The 20,896-nt window shown below is 41.0% G+C and overlaps 1 protein-coding gene across 1 annotated transcript in view; it reads left to right on the top strand.

Annotated features, from left to right (window-relative positions):
• The first annotated feature begins 7,966 nt into the window (after positions 1-7,966).
• Positions 7,967-20,896, top strand: part of LOC106607022 (ras and Rab interactor 2) — a 39,582-nt gene continuing 26,652 nt past the window's right edge. Inside the window, 2 exon segments of the mRNA XM_014203557.2 lie at positions 7,967-8,211; positions 15,950-16,037. Coding sequence (XP_014059032.2) covers positions 15,981-16,037 — 57 coding nt within the window. The 5' untranslated portion in view covers positions 7,967-8,211; positions 15,950-15,980.

Genomic DNA, 20,896 nt, shown 5'->3' with positions numbered 1-20,896 from the left:
GCTGCTCAGCAAGGAAGAAGCCGCTGCTACAAAATCACCATAAAAAGCCAGACTATGGTTTGCAACTGCACATGGGGATGAATATCGTACTTTTTGGAGAAATGTCCTCTGGTCTGATGAAACAAAAATAGAACTGTTTGGCCATAATGACCATCGTTATGTTTGGAGGAAAAAGGGGGAGGCCATAGAACACCATCCCAACCGTGAAGCACGGGGGTGGCAGCATTGTGTTGTGGGGGTGCTTTGCTGCAGGAGGGACTGGTGCACTTCACAAAATAAATGGCATCATGAGGCAAGGAAAATTATGTGGATATATTGAAACAACATCTCAAGACATCAGTCAGGAAATTAAAGCTTGGTCGCAAATGTGTCTTCCAAATGGACAATGACCCAAAGCATACTTCCAAAGTTGTGTTAAAATGGCTTAAGGACAACAAAGTCAAGGTATTGGAGTGGCCATCACAAAGCCCTGACCTCAATCCTATTGAACATTTGTGGGCAGAACTGGAAAAGTGTGTGCAAGCAAGGAGGCCTACAAACCTTTTTATTTATTTATTTCACCTTTATTTAACCAGGTAGGCAAGTTGAGAACAAGTTCTCATTTACAATTGCGACCTGGCCAAGATAAAGCAAGCAGTTTGACACATACAACAACACAAAGTTACACATGGAGTAAAACAAACATACAGTCAATAATATAGTAGAAAAATAAGTCTATATACAAAGTGAGCAAATGAGGTGAGATAAGGGAGGTAAAGGCAAAAAAGGCCATGGTGGCAAAGTAAATACAATATAGCAAGTAAAACACTGGAATGGTAGATTTGCAGTGGAAGAAAGTGCAAAGTAGAAATATAAATAATCGGGTGCAAAGGAGCAAAATAAATAAATGCAGTAGCGGAATAGGTAGTTGTTTGGGCTAAATTATAGATGGGCTATGTACAGCTGCAGTGATCTGTGAGCTGCTCTGACAGCTGGTGCTAAAAGCTAGTGAGGGAGATAAGTGTTTCCAGTTTTAGAGATTTTTGTAGTTCGTTCCAGTCATTGGCAGCAGAGAACTGGAAGGAGAGGCGGCCGAAGGAGGAATTGGTTTTGGGGGTGACCAGAGAGATATACCTGCTGGAGCGCGTGCTACAGGTGGGTGCTGCTATGGTGACCAGCGAGCTGAGTTAAAGGGGAACTTTACCTAGCAGGGTCTTGTAGATGACCTGGAGCCAGTGGGATTGGCAACGAGTATGAAGCGAGGGCCAGCCAACAAGAGCGTACAGGTCGCTGTGGTGGGTAGTATATGGGGCTTTGGTGACAAAACGCATGGCACTGTGATAGACTGCATCCAGTTTATTGAGTAGGGTCATCAAAAAGAAAGGAGGACCAAGGCACTCTTCATATAATTAATTAAAATGCCTTTATTTGTATGGCATGTTCAATAAAAATAACGCGTTTCGGCAGCATGGCCTTCATCAGGGAGTACAAAGAAATAATACAATGTCCTCTTTTGAACAGCCATCACAAAAAAATACAACTCCAATGAAGACTACCCCATTGCAAGGCACTACAAGTCCTTACACCATGGCAACCCTGCCTCTCTACAAGGTATGGGTATTGTTCATATTCCGGCCTCTGTTAGAAAAGGGGACCGTCTTAAACACTTAACCAAAGGGAACGTTTTTGGATTTACAAACTACAGGCCACTAAATACCCTGGTTTAAATGAAGGTATGGATTTCTCACCATTCCTGTAGGGTTGTGATAGGTCCATTTGCTGTCATCTAGTGGTCATTTTGCTCAATTGCCCTCAGCTATGTTTAGACTGTTGTTGTTCATGTTTTGTTGTGTTCTAGTGTACTATGGAATATATTGCTTTCTTGTTCTTGACACTTCTCCCAGTCATGTTTGGGGTTGGAAATACCTTTCTGGGTGTTCTGGTGCTTCTAGCTTGCAGTTGTATTTTTTTGTGATGGCACAATGTTTCACTTTGTAATGTGTATAGTTTTGCTTACTAGGTGTGTCCAATCAATTTTGTAACCACTCCCTCTTCAAATTAGGGCTAATTGGAAAAGCTGTTCAAAAGAGGACATTGTATTATTTCTTTGTACTCCCTGACGAAGGCCTTGCAGCCGAAATGCGTCGGATTTTTTAAAAACCTTGTTTTTATTGAACATGCCATACAAATAAAGGCATTTTAATTAATTATATGAAGAGTGCCTTGGTTCTCCTTTATTTTGATGACAAATTCACCCCTTTTACCAAAGAGCACCTTCTGTCTACCAAAATGTACTATTGTGTACCTCAGCAGCGCTTCCCTTCCTACTCTTTCTACTTATTGAGTTGGGTATTGGAGGCTATTTTGTAAATTACATCGTCAAGGATCGGTAGGATGGTCAGTTTTACGAGGGTATGTTTGGCAGCATGAGTGAAAGATGCTTTGTTGTGAAATAGGAAGTCAATTCTAGATTTAACTTTGGATTGGAGATGTTTGATGTGAATCTGGAAGGAGAGTTTACAGTCTAACCAGACACCTAGGTATTTGTAGTTGTCCACATATTCTAAGTCAGAACCGTCCAGAGTAGTGATGCTGGACGGGCGGGCAGGTGCAGGCAGCGATCGGTTGAAGAGCATGCATTTAGTTTTACTTGTATTTAAGAGCAGTTGGAGACCACGGAAGGAGAGTTGTATGGCATTGAAGCTCGTCTGGAGGGTTGTTAATACAGTGTCCAAAGAAGGGCCAGAAGTATACAGAATGGTGTCGTCTGCGTAGAGGTGGATCAGAGACTCACCAGCAGCAAGAGCGACATCATTGATGTATACAGAGAAAAGAGTCGGCCCAAGAATTGAACCCTGTGACACCCCCATAGACTGCCAGAGGCCCAGACAACAGGCCCTCCGATTTGACACACTGAACTCTATCAGAGAAGTAGTTGGTGAACCAGGCGTGGCAATCATTTGAGAAACCAAGGCTGTTTAGTCTGCCGATGAGGATGTGGTGATTGACAGAATCGAAAGCCTTGGCCAGGTCAATGAATACGGCTGCACAGTATTGTTTCTTATCGATGGCGGTTAAGATATCATTTAGGACCTTGAGCGTGGCTGAGGTGCACCCATGACCAGCTCTGAAACCAGATTGCATAGCGGAGAAGGTGCGGTGGGATTCGAAATGGTCGGTAATCTGTTTGTTGACTTGGCTTTCGAAGACTTTAGAGAGGCAGGGTAGGATAGATATAGGTCTGTAGCAGTTTGGGTCAAGAGTGTCCCCCCCTTTGAAGAGGGGGATGACTGCAGCTGCTTTCCAATCTTTGGGAATCTCAGACGACACGAAATAGAGGTTGAACAGGCTAGTAATAGCGGTTGCAACAATTTCGGCAGATAATTTTAGAAAGAAAGGGTCCAGATTGTCTAGCCCGGCTCATTTGTAGGGGTCCAGATTTTGCAGCTCTTTCAGAACATCAGCTGACTGGATTTGGGAGAAGGAGAAATGGGGAAGGCTTGGGCGAGTTGCTGTGGGGGTGCAGTGCTGTTGACCGGGGTAGGGGTAGCCAGGTGGAAAGCATGGCCAGCTGTAGAAAAATGCTTATTGAAATGTTCAATTATAGTGGATTTATCGGTGGTGACAGAGTTTCCTATCCTCAGTGCAGTGGGCAGCTGGGAGGAGGTGCTCTTATTCTCCATGGACTTTACAGTGTCCCAGAACTTTTTTGAGTTTGTGTTGCAGGATGCAAATTTCTGCTTGAAAAAGCTAGCCTTGGCTTTTCTAACTGCCTGTGTATATTGGTTTCTAACTTCCCTGAAAAGTTGCATATCACGGGGGCTGTTCGATGCTAAGAACGCCACAGGATGTTTTTGTGTTGGTTAAGGGCAGTCAGGTCTGGAGAGAACCAAGGGCTATATCTGTTCCTGGTTCTAAATTTCTTGAATGGGGCATGCTTATTTACGATGGTGAGGAAGGCATTTTAAAAAAATAACCAGGCTCCTTTACTGAAGGGATGAGGTCAATGTCCTTCCAGGATACCCGGGCCAGGTTGATTACAAAGGCCTGCTTGCTGAAGTGTTTCAGGGAGTGTTTGACAGTGATGAGTGGAGGTAGTTTGACCGCTGACCCATTACGGATGCAGGTAATGAGGCAGCTCTGTCTTGGTTGAAAACAGCAGAGGTGTATTTAGAGGGCAAATTGGTTAGGAGGATATCTATGAGGGTGCCCGTGTTTACGGCTTTGGGGTGGTACCTGGTAGGTTCATTGATAATTTGTGTGAGATTGAGGGCATCAAGCTCAGATTGTAGGATGGCTGGGGTGTTAAGCATGTCCCAGTTTAGGTCACCTAGCAGCACGAGCTCTGAAGATAGATGGGGGCAATCAGTTCACATATTGTGTCCAGAGCACAGCTGGGGGCAGAGGGTGGTCTATAGCAGGCAGCAACGATGAGAGACTTGTTTTTAGAGAGGTGGATTTTTAGAAGAAGAAGTTCAAATTGTTTGGGTACAGACCTGGATAGTAGGACAGAACTCTGCAGGCTATCTCTGCAGTAGATTGCAACACCGCCCATTTTGGCCGTTCTATCTTGTCTGAAAATGTTGCAGTTAGGCATGGAGATTTCAGAGTTTTTGGTGGTCTTCCTAAGCCAGGATTCAGACACAGCTAAGACATCCGGGTTATCAGAGTGTGCTAAAGCAGTGAATAAAACAAACTTAGGGAGGAGACTTCGTATGAAACCAAGGCTATTGCGGTTACAGAAGTCATCAAAAGAGAGCGCCTGGGGAATAGGAGTGGAGCTAGGCACTGCAGGGCCTGACTCAGTTACACCAGCTCTGTCAGGAGGAATGGGCCAAAATTCACTCAACTTATTGTGGGAAGCTTGTTGAAGGCTACCTGAAACGTTTGACCCAAGTTAAACAATTTAAAGGCAATGCTACCAAATACTACTTGAGTGTATGTATACTTCTGACCCATTGGGAATGTGATGAAAGAAATAAAAGCTGAAATAAATCATTCTCTCTACTATTATTCTGACTTTTCACATTCTTAAAATAATTGGTGATCCTGACTGACCTAAGACAGGGAATTTCTACTCGGATTAAATGTCAGGAATTGTGAAAAACGGAGTTTAAATGTATTTGGCTAAGGTGTATGCTGAGCACTTCTTGGCTGCTTTTCCTTCACTCTGCGATCCGACTCATCCTAAACCATCTCAATTTGGTTGAGGTCGGGTGATTGTGGTAATCTGATGCAGCACTCTATCACTCTCCTTCTTGGTCAAATAGCCGTTACACAGCCTGGAGGTGTGTTGTGTCATTTTCCTGTTGAAAAACAAATGATAGTCCCACTAAGCCCAAACCAGATGGGATAGCGTATTGCTGCAGAATGCTGTGGTAGCCATGCTGGTTAAGTGTGCCTTAAATTCTAAATAAATCACACACAGTGTCACCAAAGCACCATAACACCTCCTCCTCCATGCTTCACGGTGGGAACCACACATGCAGAGATCATCCGTTCATCCACACTGCGTCTCACAAAGACACGGCGGTTGAAACCAAAAATCTCGAATTTGGACTCCAGACCAAAGGACAAATTTCCACCGGTCTAATGTCCATTGCTTGTGTTTCTTGGCCCAAGCAAGTCTCTTCTTATTATTGGTGTCCTTTAGTTGTGGTTTCTTTTCAGCATTTCGACCATGAAGGTCTGAACAGCTGATGTTGAGAGGTCTGTTACTTTAACTCTGTGAAGCATTTATTTGGCCTGCAATTTCGGAGGCTGTTAACTCTAATGAACTTATCCACTGCAGCAGAGGTATCTCTGGGTCTTCCATTCCTGTGGTGGTCCTAATGAGAGCCAGTTCCATCATAGTGCTTGATGGTTTTTGCGACTGCACTTAAGTTCTTGAAATTTTCTGTAATGACTGGCCATGTCTTAAAGTAATGATGGACTGTCATTTCTGTTTGCTTATTTGAGCTGTTCTTGCCATAATATAGGCTTAGCCCTATTTGTTAATAGACCATCTTCTGCGTACCCCCCACCTTGTCACAACACAACGGATTGGCTCAAATGCATTAAGAAGGAAAGAAATTCCACAAATTAACTTTAAGGAAGGCACACCTGTTAATTTAAATGTATTCCAGGTGATCACCTCATGAAGCTGTTTGTGAGAATGCCAAGAGTGTTCAAAGCTGTCATCAAGGCTACTTTGAAGAATCTCAAATATAAAATATATGCAAACCCACAGTTTCATCAGCTGTCCGGGTGGCTCGACTCAGATGATCCCACAGGTGAAGAAGCTAGATGTGGAGTTCCTGGGCTGGTGTTGTTACACGTGGCCTGCTGTTGTGAGGCCGGTTGGACGTACTGCCAAATTCTCTAAAATGGTGTTGGTAGCAGCTTATGGTAGAGAAATTAACATTAAATTATCTAGCAACAGCTCTGGTGGACATTCCTGTAGCCAGCATGCCAATTGCACACTCCCTCAAAACTTGAGACATCTGTGGCATTGTGTTGTGTGACAAAACGGCACACTTTAGAGTGTCCTTTTATTGTCCCAGCACGAGGTGCACCTGTGTAATGATCATACTGTTTAATCAGCTTCTTGATATTCCACACCTGTCAGGTGAATGGAATATCTTGGCAAAGGAGAAATGCTCACTAACAGGGACATAAACAAATTTGTGCATACAATTTCAGAGGAATACACTTTTAGTGCTTATGGAGCATTTCTGGGATCTTTTATTTCAGCTCATGAAAGATAGGAAGAACACTTTACATGTTGCTTTTATATTTTTGTTTGTATATTTAGTAACTTTGCAACTACTTATTACTTTTCAGCTACTTTGCAACTACTTAGCCCTAACCTTAAACCTTTAACCTAAATCCTAACCTTGACCCTAACCCCTAGCCTAGCTAACGTTTGTTACCTAGCTAACATTAGCATTAGCCACATAGCTAGCTACCTTTAATCACAACAAATTGGAATTCGTAACTAATCATGCGTTTTACAAATTCATAACATATTGTACGAATTGCAATTCGTAACATAATGTACAAATTATAATTTGTAACATTTCATCCGAAAAGGATGATGGACATCCACAAATTAATACCATACAAAACATAATATATCTACTAATTGGAGTTCCCTGGATTTACTTTTATTATGTTACGTCTACCCCTGAGTCCAGGTTGGGGAGACAGCCACTGCCTCTGACTGGGGAGAGAAACAGGCTTGCTAGAGCAGACTGCCTGAGGTTAATAGAAACAACCTTTCTCTAATTCTGTAGCCTACTAGAAATTATATATTTTAAGGTTCACTACCATAGTTGTATTTGAACTCTCCAAATTGAGCCCAATATAACCGTTATCAATTATCACTCGTTTTGAGAAATAGTGTTTACACACAAGATGCGCATTTCTTCACTTTGCAATAGAAAAATTCTCCATTTGATAAAATATAATTTTCTCCATCATTCTTATTCGTGGCTATAAATATTCTATGTTCATTTTGACGGTACTATTTTATTTGTTCCATGTTTTCTCACAGATTAGAGGGTTTGTTAAGAAGAGAGAAAGAGAGGAGATATTGTGAGTTTCTCCATTCTCCATAGCCTTGCTTAACTTTTTTCCCTTCACAAACCAAAAGCATAATTGACAGCGGGCGGATCCAATCATAAAATGATGAATTTAGTAGAACTGTGTAGCGTAAGAAGACACAGAAAGCCAGAAGCTGCCAGGCGCTTTACAGCGGGATATGTTTATCTTGGTATATTATTGAGGAGGTCAAACTGACCTGTCTCTAATATTGGAGGGGGTCATGACCACCCAATCCCCCGCAAGTTACACGCTTGCGCACACATACAAAATGTGAACATGGTCTATTGCCTGCTAATGCAGTGAAGAAAACGATATGACAACAATAACGTCTAATGTAATTGGCCCCTCTAACAGTACAACTGGCCTCAGCTTGGCCCCCCCAGTTGAAATGGTCTAGAACCGCCACTGGAAAGCACTGATTTTACTTCAGTTCTCCAGCTGTTGCTAGAGATGTCGAATGCACGCTTTGGACTGTGGAGGAAGGAAAGACAGGAACTAGCGCAAACTTTCTACGACGAACTATGAATACTCCATCATTTGAATGACACAAACGTGACTTATTACTTCACAATGGCAGGCAATTATAAACATACATCAGAGCTGTCGGTTTAGGAGCTCAATACTGCCGACTGGGTACGTTTGAAAGAGGTACGTTTTCATTGTGTTGACAGTTTGCAGCATTGCCGATAGAACTTTTCTCAATTTATTTCTCAATTTCCATGCCAGCAAGCCTGTCCGTAAATCATAAACGGCATATTTAGAAAGTATGATAATAGGCCCTATGTATTTATGTCGCCAGTTATTTTAGTCTAAAGAAAATACTTCCCACTTATCCTCCTTTTTGGATGGAAACTGAATATCTCAAACATTATTTCGCTAGTAACTGATTACATTCAGTTACATGTAATCTAATTAACGTTACAAAGAAACAGTAAGTAAACAGTTAGCAGCTATAATAAAAACATCCGATTACAAATACTTTTGAAAAACGACATTACTTAATGGATTACTTTTCAATTTAAACATTTTTTATTTAAAAATACATTGACACCTTTCTGTTTTTGCAATGACATTCAATTCAGCATTTAAAAAAGAAGCACATTTAAATTTGTTCCACCTAAATGAGTCTGACCACAAGTTACAGACCACTATGATGACACACCAAATGCGTTTCAAGGATAATTTTTGTCTTCTTCTAATGCCTCTTAAGGGGAAAGTCATCCAAAAGTATTCAGATTTTTACTTAGTTTGGGTAATCCTAAAGTGCAGCCTGGTATCAGATTAGAGGTAACATAGTAAAGCAAATCTGGGACAGTCTAGTTAGTGTGATATGTAACGTTTGCTATGGTTACATAAGACAAATGGTTACTTAAAGGCAAAAAGTAGAGTGGTTGGTTGGGTGTGTAATGGGAACATCTAGCAACCCAAAGGATGCGAGTTTGAATTTTATCATGGACAATTTTAGCTAATTTGAGCTAATTAGCAACTTTTCAACTACTTGCTACTTTGCAACTACTTAGCATGTTAGCTAACCCTTCCCCTAACCTTAACCCTCTTACCTAACCCATTAACCCTAACCCCTAAAGCTAACATTAGCCAGCTAGCTAATGCTTGCCACCTAGCTAGAATTAAGCAATAAGCCATGCGGGGGTAAGGTATATGGCCTATATTCCATGGCTAAGGGCTGTTCTTATGTGCAACACAACATGGAGTGCCTGGATACAGCTCTTAGTAGTGGTATATTGGCCATATACCACACACCTGAGGTTCCTTATTGCTATTATAAACTGGTTACCAATGTAAAGATAAATGTTTTGTCATACCCGTTTGTAATATATCATAAGTTTAGCAAATTCATAACATATAATACGAATTGTAATCCGTAACATATACGAATTGGGTGACGGACATCCACAAATGAATGCATACCATACGAAATGTAACATACTAAATGGAGTGTCTCGGATTTACATACAGAATAATACAAAATGCTCTGAGAACAGGTTGAAAAGTGACATCACTGATTTACAATTTTGGACAGATAACTAGCAACTGTATTACATTTAGAGAGTAGGCCTAACCTAGCCAACCCTGGCTATAGCTTATTCAACACCTGTTGCCCAGTGTCTCAGCTTCGATCGAGAAATACAATGTAGCGAGCGACGAGACTCTTCGGTCAGGGATGGTGATATTGTAAACGTAAATTTAAACAGTAGCCTACTCCATGTGCTCACTTATATTCTTTGCAATTCACTCTAGGGAAAAGGGACTCTCATTACTGTATGTTGCTATTAACCATGGCTGGATTGTCTATAGCCTACTGTACATTGGAATATTGAAGTAGGCCTACTGTAGTGGGCCTTTATGATAAGATGTATGAAGACATAGTCCTAAGAAAGCTCTAACCAACTTTTACTTATCATAGAAATAGAATATAGATATTGTGTGTACTTATCACAATTTACCCTCTAAATCGCCTCCAAGTGATTATATGTGTTTTATCCTCTTCGCTATAGGGGGCAAAAAAACGTACCCGATTTAAACTGGTTACTACTCTTGCCCAGAAATGAGAATATGCATATTATTAGCAGATTTGGATAGAAAACACTCAAGTTTCTAAAACTGTTTGAATGGTGTCTGTGAGTATAACAGAACTCATATGGCAGGCAAAAACCTGAGAAAATTCCAAGCAGGAAGTGGCCTGTCTGAGAATTTGTAGTTCTTCTTTTGATTCTCTATCGAAACTACAGTATCTGTGAGGTTACGTAGCACTTTCTAAGGCTTCCATTGGCTCCCTAAAGCCTTCAGAAAGCGGATTGAGGTGTCTCCTGTCTCTGGGCAGAGTATAGTAGCTCAGTTTCTCAGTGGTCTGCCTGGTGACAAAGAGATTGGATATGCGCGTTCACGCGAGCACACTGTTTTTTTTCTTTCCCTCTTTGAATGAATACACTATTGTCCGGTTGGAATATTATCGCTATTTTACGAGAAAAATACCATAAAAATGGATTTTAAACAGCGTTTGACATGCTTCTAAGTACAGTAATGGAACATTTTGAATTTTTTTGTCTCGAAATGCGCTCGCGCGTTACCCTTTGGATAGTGACCTGAACGCACGAACAAAACGGAGGTATTTGGACATAACTATGGATTATTTGGAACAAAATCAACATTTCTTGTGGAAGTAGCAGTCCTGGGAGTGCATTCTGACAAAGATCAGCAAAGGTAATACAATTTTTCTAATACCAATTCTGAGTTTAGTGTGCCCCGAACTTGGTGGGTGTCAAAATAGCTAGCCGTGATGGCTGAGCTATGTACTCAGAATATTGCAAAATGTGCTTTCCCCAAAAAGCTATTTTAAAATCTGACATAGCGATTGCATAAAGGAGTTCTGTATCTATAATTCTTAAAATAATTGTTATGTATTTTGTCAACGTTTATGATGAGTAATTTAGTAAATTCACCAGAAGTTTTCAGTGGGAATGCATGTTCTGAACATCACACGCCAATGTAAAAAGCTGTTTTTTGATATAAATATGAACTTGATTGAACAAAACATGCATATATTGTATAACATAATGTCCTAGGAGTGTCATCTGATGAAGATCATCAAAGGTTAGTGCTTCATTTAGCTGTGTTTTGGGTTTTTGTGACATATATGCTTGCTTGGAAGATGGCTGTGTGATTATTTTGGTCTATGTACTCTCGTAACATAATCTAATGTTTTGCTTTCGCTGTAAAGCCTTTTTGAAATCGGACGATGTGGTTAGATTAACGAGAGTCTTATCTTTAAAATGGTGTAAAATAGTCATATGTTTGAAAAATTGAAATTATTGCATATTTGAGGTTTTTGTATTTCGTGCCACGCTGTTCCATTGGATATTGGCTAGCGGAACGCCTAGATGCAACTTAATTCACAAAGTGAACCCAGAATAAGCATGGAGAATACAAGGAGTTATACAGGTGCAAGCTCATTGTGACTCAGTACTGGGAGGTTTGCTTTCTGTTCAGTAGGTTGAGTCATAAGAGGGACTCACTGATAAGCCTTCAGTTGAGTGTTTGATCTAACGAGTGGTTCAATTTCTGCATTACCTGTGTTCTAGTGTTCAACCATTTCAGTTTCTGATTTTAAAATTATCTTGACTTGGTAGCTGTCACCCTGTAGATTTCCAAACTAGATTCAAAACCTGTTTTCATTATTTTACCACAATCATTTCAAACGTTTCCAGCAAAAGTTACCTTTTTTCTTAATTACATATACATACTAAGCTTCCAGTTTTCCAGTATGCTCTGAAATATGTTTAAGATTAGTAACTGGTGTTACGTGGAACTTCAGTCACATGTTAGAATTTGAAGAAGTGTGCCAAGACTGGCAGTTCATTACTTAGCCAGTAGTTTGTTTTCCCCTTCTCTCCTTTACAGACTTGCAGATTCCCTGTGTTCAAAGCTTCCATGCACAGTCAGCTGAATTTTACTGTCCAAGGCAGGATTTCTCCCCATTACCATATTGTAATTGGCTGTAGTTTTCTTTTACCTGTCAGTTTCTTCCCCCAGAAGTCTGCTGTGGTTGCGTACAGATCACCAATAGAGAAATGTTTGTAATCACTTCAGACTCTAACCACAGAAAGCCTAGGAGATATACTACTACAAAAAAAATGCTCTTTATGGTAGACTTGGTCAGAAGTTGGAGTTTCACACTCGAATATCAAGTTAGGATTTGGCTCTGATTGAGAGGGAGAATAGTAGCCATAAATGCTGTCATATAGAGTTTGGCATAAAGCCTATCATAACAAGCCATGACAACAGTACTGCCAATAAACCTGTAGTCATTCACCTCACCCATCTGTCTGCTAGCCACAACTAACTACTACTGTAGATGCAATGTAGGAAATCTGTTGCTGTCAGAGCAAGAAAACAAGTCAGTTCATAATTTGGTGGGGACAGATTTTTTATCCAACCCTACTGAAATACAGCTGAAGATGCAGAGCTCAGCAGTTTGCAGTGTTGAGAGAAGTGCAGGGAGTTGGGTGTTAGGTGGGATGCTTTGATAGCTGGTACTGTCTTTAGAAATTTAGAAGGGGCAACCACTGTTTTAGGATAACTCCCTCTTGTCAATCTGTGTGTGTGTGTGATTCATATGAGTCTTAGTGGCTGTGACCTCCTATGCAAGCAGGGACACACACCTAATCCAAGTGGAAACAGGCTGAATGTGTCTTTTTGAGGGAGCCACATTTGGCCCCAAGCGTTGACACTCCAACACACAATAGTTATCCAGAATTCACCCATTGTTGCTTTATTTCCAGTTTTATTTATAGAGGACATCATATACAGGTAACTGCCAAAATAATGGAAACACTTGAGTAAATGAGGGATACAAAGTATATTGAAAGCAGGTTACTTTGGTGTTCTTGGGCACAGGGACTATGGTGGTCTGCTTGAAATATGTAGGTATTACAGACTTGGTCAGGGAGAGGTTGAAAATGTTAGTGAAGACACTTGCCAGTTGGTCAGCGCATGCTTGGAGTACACGTCCTGGTAATCCATCTCAATGTTGACGTGTTTAATGGTCTTACTCACATTGGCTACGGAGAGTGTGATCACACAGTCATCCGGAACAGCTGGTGCTCTCATGCATGGTTCAATTTTGCTTGCCTCGACGTGAGCGGAGAAGGCAGTTAGCTTGTCTGGTAGGCTCACGTCAGTGTGTAGCTTGCGGCTGGGTTTCCCTTTGTAATCCGTTATAGTTTTCAAACCCTGCCACATCCGACGAGCGTCAGAGCTGGTGTAGTACGATTTAATCTTAGTCCTGTATTGACACTTTGCCGGTTTGATGGTTTGATTGAGGGCATAGTGGGATTTCTTATAAGCATCCGGATTAGTGTCCGCTCCATGAAAGCGGTAGCTCTACACTTTAGCTCAGTTCAGATGTTGCCTGTAATCCATGGCTTCTGGTTGGGATATGTACGTACGGTCACTGTGGGGACAGTGTCATCGATGCACTTACTGATGAAGCTGGTGACGGATGTGATATACTCCTCAATGCCATCGGATGAATCCCGGAACGTATTCCATTCTGTGCTAGCAAAACTCTTGTTTGCTTATGGCCTTATACAGCTCGTTGTGTGCGGTCTGAGTGCCTGCATCGGTAAATAGACAGCTACAAAAAATATAGATAAACTCCAGGTAAATATTGTGGTCTACAGCTTTTCATGAGGCACTCCACCTCAGGTGAGCAAGACCTCAAGACTTCCTTAATATTAGATTGAGCACCAGCTGTTGTTGACAAATAGACACAGACCACCACCCCTTGTCTTACCGGAGGTTGCTGTTCTATCTTTCCAATGCATGCAAAAACCAGCCAACTGTGTATTATCCATTTCCTCGTTCAGCCACGACTCGGTGAAACATAAGATATTACAGTTTAATGTCCCATTGGTAGGATAGACTCCGATGGAGCTCATCCAGTGATTGCACGTTTCCCAGTAGGACAGATGGTAAAGGTGGATTATCCACTCGCCGACGAATTCTCACCAAGCACCCGGATCTGTGCCCCCTGTATCGGTGTCTCCTCTTCATGCCAATGATGGGGATTTGGTCCTGGGAGGAGATGTAAATCTTTTGCCTCTGATTCGTTAAAGAAAAATGATTTGTCCAGTCCAAGGTGAGTAATCACTATTCTGATGGCCAGAAACTCTTTTCGGTCATTAGACGGTGGCAAAAACATTGTACAAAAACAAGTTACAAACAATGCAAAAAAAAAACACACAGGATAGCACAATTGGTTAGGCTCCAGTAAAATGGCAGCCATCCCCTTCTGCGCCATTACTAAAAATGTTGCTGGGTTTTCCACGCTCAACAGTTTTCCCGTGTGTATCAAGAATGGTCCACCACCCATTGGAGTCAACATGGGCTAGCATCCCTGTGGAACGCTTTCGAGACATTTGTAGAGTCCATGTCCTAATGAATTGAAGCTGTTCTTAGGGCAAAAGTGGGTGCAACTCAATGTTAGGTGTTCCTAATGTTTGGTATACTCAGTGTAGGTTCCTACCTTTGATGCCGTCAACACTAGCAATCAATAATAAGTGCCATTTATTTTCCATTATTTGATTCACTTCTGAATTGACACCAACCCTGGCAGTGAATTGTGTTTTGCTATAACTAGGGTTGTTTTTTCCTGACATTGTTACGTAACCTAGAAAAACTTTAGGCCTGTTTTGTTTTTTACTTCATTCTGTTCAGTTGGTCATTTATTTATACCCATGCAGGGCTTTGAGTCAGTGATTACATTTGTTACTGTAGAGTTTATTTTGCCTAAAATGTCAGCCGCAGGAGCTTTCCTGTTTGCCCGTCCCTTTGCAGTGTGTGTTTTTACCATGTGTGTGTGACAAGATGGACAAACATGGGGATGTTTCAGGGCAGCAACAACATCAGAGACAGAAAAATTTAAGAATTGGGTCAAATCTCTCACTGGCTGTTGGTGCTTTTTAGGAAATGCCTTCAAATACCTTCAAACCAAACTTCCTCTTCCCCTTTCTCTCACTCCTCTGGTATTTCCTGAGCAATGCACCATAACATGGAAATATAATCTTGTTTTTTCAGGGAGGGTTTTCTGTCCCAGAAACTGGAGAGTCCATACAGCAGCATGCAATGATTGACAACAGGCGTCTGGTCACAGACCAGCATCTGAGCGAGAGTGTGGATGTGTGTGAGAAAGTCAGAGAATGTTTATACAGCCCTAGTCCTGGCTATCAGATCAAAGCTAGTCTGGGTAGGGCCTGAGCTGCATGTGTTTGTCCTGGTTTCCCCAAAAAAGTAAAGCTACCCTTTCACCTACTAACCCCTAACAGTAGCCACTAGCAGTTACAATTAAATAGACAGGTCTGAGACTGAAGTAGTCTCCTACAGTTACAATATAGTACATCAATGTAGACCGAGGGACTGTAGTCCTTTCAGATAGACACAGTGATGATGTTTCATTCTCATGCCTGCTCTCTCTGGGCTGGAGAGCTGGCATTTCATTTCTAAACATTGTATATGCACAAAATATGCTCCAAAACATGCTTAGACCATGCACACACACGTTTTCTAGTGGTTGAGATCTTGCATTGCAAGAAGGCAAAAGTAGCCTAGTAGTAGCCTTATGCAAATGGTAAATAGGATACCTCTTATTCATAAGAAAAGAACAGGTAGGCCTAGCTAAATATAATAACAAGATGCAATCATTTGCCATTAGTGAGAAGAGCGAAAATGTATTTATCTTTGCATTCAAAAATAATAATTCTGGGTTATATTGTGTTGAACTTGGCTTTACTGGAATATACTAACTACTAGACAGTACTGGAGTGTAGCCTACAGGACTGAGAATTACATTCTGTTTTCTCCCCCACAGAGACAGGCACGACGAAGGACAGGAGGATAGCATGTCCATCTGCTCAGTCATTGAACACAGTGAGGAGAAGAAAGGGAGGTTCTTCAAGGTATGGTGGGAGGGAGGGAGGAGTTAATGAGGGAGAATATGAATTATGGGGGGGGGCAGGCAGAAGAGGGAGATGGGGAGGAGCCTTCTTTAAACTGTCCTTGTGGTTTTTGTTCTGTCGTTGTCAGTATGTCCATCTGTGTCTGTAACGGCCTGTTCTAGTTTTGTCTGTTAAGTTAATCAACTGATACTTATTTGAGGAAGTTGGGGTTAGTTAGGTTATTGAAATTAAAAAGTCCCCATGTTCTTTCATTGTTGCCTCTCAAAGTCCATGCAACAGATTTATGATATATACCCTACATTATAGCTGTGGCTGAGCCCTCACTGTTTACCATAATTAGTCTGAGTTGTGGGTTCGAGCCTCTATCTCTCTGTAATAACGACATCAACCACATTTAAGCTGTGAACTCAGTGAAGAGCCTCTTTCAATAGGTCTGTTGGTTGGTTATGTGCTGGGACCTGCTTAGCTAGTGAGCCTCTAGCTCACTAGTTAATTATAGACCTGCACACTCCACACCACCACCACACTAACTAATTATAGACCTGCACACTCCACACTACCACCAAACCAATCGTCAGTGTTTGTGAAGAGGGGTAGAATATCTACTGATTCCAAATCAACTCTTTATATATCCTAACTCTGAATGGGAGGGTAATAGGTTACTCTCTAATGAACTGTATGTCCATAGAACACACCCTCTCTATTTTGAGACCAGTCAATTGCTCACACTTTGAAGCCATTCAATTCAGATAGTAAATCAAAGCTATGATAGGGTTGTGCATTCAATATGAGTTACTGTAAGGCTGATGTTTGATAGCAGGAATGGGGGATGAGGGGTCAACAAGAGGAAAGGAGAGGGGAGATGAGAATAGAGAGGAGAATTAGGAAATGGGAATAGGGAATAGGAACACTAGGTCCACTTCAGACTGAAATTCCAGAAATCTGTCTGACTTCAACCTGAGTCTTATCAATCCAGTCATCAATCAGTTCCTGTTCATGTGGCTTCACAGACTAATAGAAAGATGGAAGGCTATATTCAGTCCTTACCATATGTATTTGGACAGTGAAGCTAAATATACAGCTCTGGAAAAAATTGAGACCACTGTGAAATTATCAGTTTCTCTGGTTTTACTATTTCTAAGTATGTGTTTGGGTAAAACATTTTTTTTAATTTTTTTTATTCTATAAACTACTGACAACATTTCTCACAAAATTCAGAATAAAAATATTGTCATTTGGAGCATTTATTTGCAGAAAATGACAACTGAAAGATGCGGTATTGTCAGACCTCGAATAATGCTAAGAAAATAAAAGGGATCTCCCTCTGCTGGTGATTGGCGAAATGTGCAATCCTACTGGAGTGCTGTGATTGGTTAATGATCTATAATGTACATTTCTATGTATTAAAATGTATAATTTCTACAAAAGTAGCAGAGAGCCCACTGGAAATGTTATATTGTTCCAATTAGGGCTGTGAAAGTTTAAATATTAAAACGTTTAAACAAAGTTGGGATCCTTAACGTTAAGAAATATCCCTAATCGAAAAACGGTTATTTTCCCCACTTAATTAAAATCAAAGTTCAGTTATCGCAACCATTATTTTCTGTGTTGTAGGCGATAGGCTATAAAGGCCTGGCGGAGTTGTGTAGTAATCAAAAACTGTAGTTTTCAGATTAATATATTTAATGTTGAATATGTTCATGTGAAATTTATTTCGGAATATAGCCATGCTCCATTTTAGAGCCCACTGAATATTCAGTATAATGACACCAAGATGTCTGTACCATGTATGGATCGTAGGGTTTGACAGGAAGTATGTATAGGTAAAAAAAAGGGCCTAAAATGGCCATTTTCATCATGATTTTAAACATGTTAAACAAATTCCCCCCAATGGAATTGTAATATGAGAATTGCCAGAACAATCTGAGATACCCAAAATATTTTTCAGCCATGCTAGTATGGAATTGGCCTACAGCTAGAATGTCTGTGGCAGCAACCAAATGTAATCTATCAACACCCAGCTGGCATCATGTACTGAATGTGTCACTCCATTTCTCTCAGTTCCCATCGCACTAGGCTCAAGCGGTATACCGGGGTATTTGGTAAAAGCCACGGGATGGCAATACATATCGGAGGTCCCTGGCGATTCCTGCATGACAGTGCGGAACTGTACTTTTTACCCTTGATTTTTAATAACTCATTGGAGTGCCTGAGTGGTGATCTTGTTAAGGCCACAACCCCCTGCACATGTTCGATTCTACCGCCTGTGTACGTACGAATCCCGGCACATGCTGGCCCTACTTTGTTTATCCCTTCTCTCGGTCTCCCTTTCATTTCACACAGTATCCGTCATTGGAAAAACAATGAAATACTGATGGAGAATGCAAGTTCACTGTCCTTTAAAATCTCAAACATCTCATTCGACGTGTGGATGCAAGTTTTACTGATCTCATATGGGGCATTTGTTGCCAACATGGAGGCTAGTTGCAGAACTCCTGGTAAATGTGTCATACTGACTGTCTTCCTGTATAACTGCTGCCTAGTGCAGGAGGAAAGGAATTTGCTGTGCTCTTGGAAACTCTTAGAATTGTGGTTTTCACGATGTTCTTTAAATAGTTTGAATCCCTCTACCCTGCGCTATAGCAGCTGAACCTAGTTGCATAACATCTATTCTAAAACTGGCCTTGGAACAAGTGACACTCGTGCTCGTGAGTGTGTCCATGCACATTCGTGGATATGTAATTGAGCAATCGCATCACTTGATTTACAGGAAGACATTTATCGCCTCACATGAAATGAAAAAACCCAGAGGTGACTGCTGGCAAACTGGGGTCTTATTTCTTTACTAATGATGTTAGACTTTTGCTTATTTTACCTATTATTTTTTTACACTTTCAAGGTAAGCAGAGATTTACACTGTACTGATTATAGTGAACTATTGTAAGTAATTCACTAGAATAGCTGATGTACAGTAGTTTATGCATGGAGAATGTGGTTATTTAGCAGTCCCTTTTGGATTCTAGGGTTAAAGCTACATCGTCAGTTTGCTTTTCTGGCTGTGTCTTGGCAGTAAACTGGAGAGGGACAGGCAGACCCACTGCTGTGTGTGTTTTCATTGCCTGTGTTCGTGAGAGCTTGCATGCGTGTGGTTTGCTGACTGGGGTTCAGTTAGGGTTAGACTATAACAACCCTGTGAGTAGTAGTGAAATGAAAAGGCACTGTAGGAGCATAGACTCTGGTGCTAGGATGGGCTCTGGTTGTGTGTGAGTCCAGTCAGATTTCACAGTGGTGTGAAATCCGCTAGGTTCATTATGTTCGTGTTTGAAACAGTGACCTCTTCTGGAGATGTTTTTATTTAACAAGGCAAGTCGGTTAAGAACAAATTCTTATTTACAATGAAGGCCTACACCAGCCCAACCCGGACGACCTGTGCGCCGCCCTATGGGACTCCCAATCACGGCCAGTTGTGATACAGCCTGGATTCGAACCAAGGTGTCTGTAGTGACGCCTCAAGCACTGAGATGCAGAGCCTTAGACTACTGCACCACTCAAGATTACTGGTTTGGTCTTTGTTTTGCATGGCTGTTTATTTCTCCTAGTTAACTTTAGTATCAGCGTTAGATGTTTTAGGTTAGAGGATGTTATGCGAGTCTGGCTTCTCATCTGGTTTGTTGTCTTAGTGGGCATTTTGTCTTGCTTTTCTTTTCTGTTTCTCTTTCCTTGTAGTCTTGGTCAGTCAGTAAAGGGGAAGTGGCTCTTCTGTGAATAATTTTATGGTCAAAATATGGCAATATGCCTGTACGTTGAGTAACCTAAATTCCATTGCTGGTTGTGTATTAACTGTGTTAAGTTGTCCTGATTGGATATTTCTACTACAGTGACAGAAAAGGATGCAGTTAAATGGTTATACAGGGTCAATTGATGAAATGGAACAGTGAAACATGTGGTTTGCATATTTTTTGTTTGTTTGATACTGTTCAATTTATTCAATTCCAGCCTTTACAATGAGCCCTTACTCCTATAGCTCTTCTCACCAGCCTCCTCTGACACACACTGGGAGGTGACTAGGGCTGACCCCATTTAGTCGACTGGTGGATATACATTGCCTTCAGAAAGTATTCACACCCCTTGACTTTCTCCACATTTAGTTTTACCAAGTGGAATTCAAATGGATTTAATCGTAATATTTTGTCAATGCTCTACACAAAATACTCTTTCAAAGTGGAATTAAAAAATAAAAAGATTTCAACCCCCTGAGTCAATACATGTTAAAATCACATTTGGCAGTGATTACAACTTAGTCTTTCAGGATAAGTCACTAAGAGCTTTGCACACCTGGATTGTACAATATTTGCACTTTATTCTTTTTTAAATTCTTCAAGCTCAGTCAACCTGGTTGTTGATTAATGCTAGGTAGCCATTTTGAAGTCTTGTCATAGATTTTCAAGCAGATTTAAGTCAAAACTGTAACTAGGCCACTCAGGAATATTCAATGTCATCTTGGTAAGCAACTCCAGTGTATATTTGAATTTGTCACCAAGTATATGTTGGAAAGCAGACTGAACCAGGTTTTCCTCTCAGATTTTGCCTGTGCTTAGCTCTTCTGCTTCTTTTCATCCTAAACTCCCTAGTCCTTGCTGATGACAAGCATAACATGATGTAGCCACCACCATGCTTGTAAATATGAAGTGGTACTCAAGTGACGTGTTGGATTTGCTCCAAACATAAAGCTTTGTATTCAGGACCTAGATTTTTGCAGTTTTACTTTAGTGCCTTATTCGAAACAGCATGCATGTTTTGGAGTATTTGAATTCTGTACAGGCTTCCTTCTTTTCACTCTGTCATTTAGGTTAGTATTG

The sequence above is a fragment of the Salmo salar genome, chromosome ssa01, assembly GCF_905237065.1.
Source record: "Salmo salar chromosome ssa01, Ssal_v3.1, whole genome shotgun sequence".
Classification (NCBI taxonomy): Eukaryota; Metazoa; Chordata; class Actinopteri; order Salmoniformes; family Salmonidae; genus Salmo; species Salmo salar.
The sequence above is the reverse complement of the archived record's forward strand: the minus strand, read 5'-3'. Positions and strand labels throughout refer to the sequence as shown.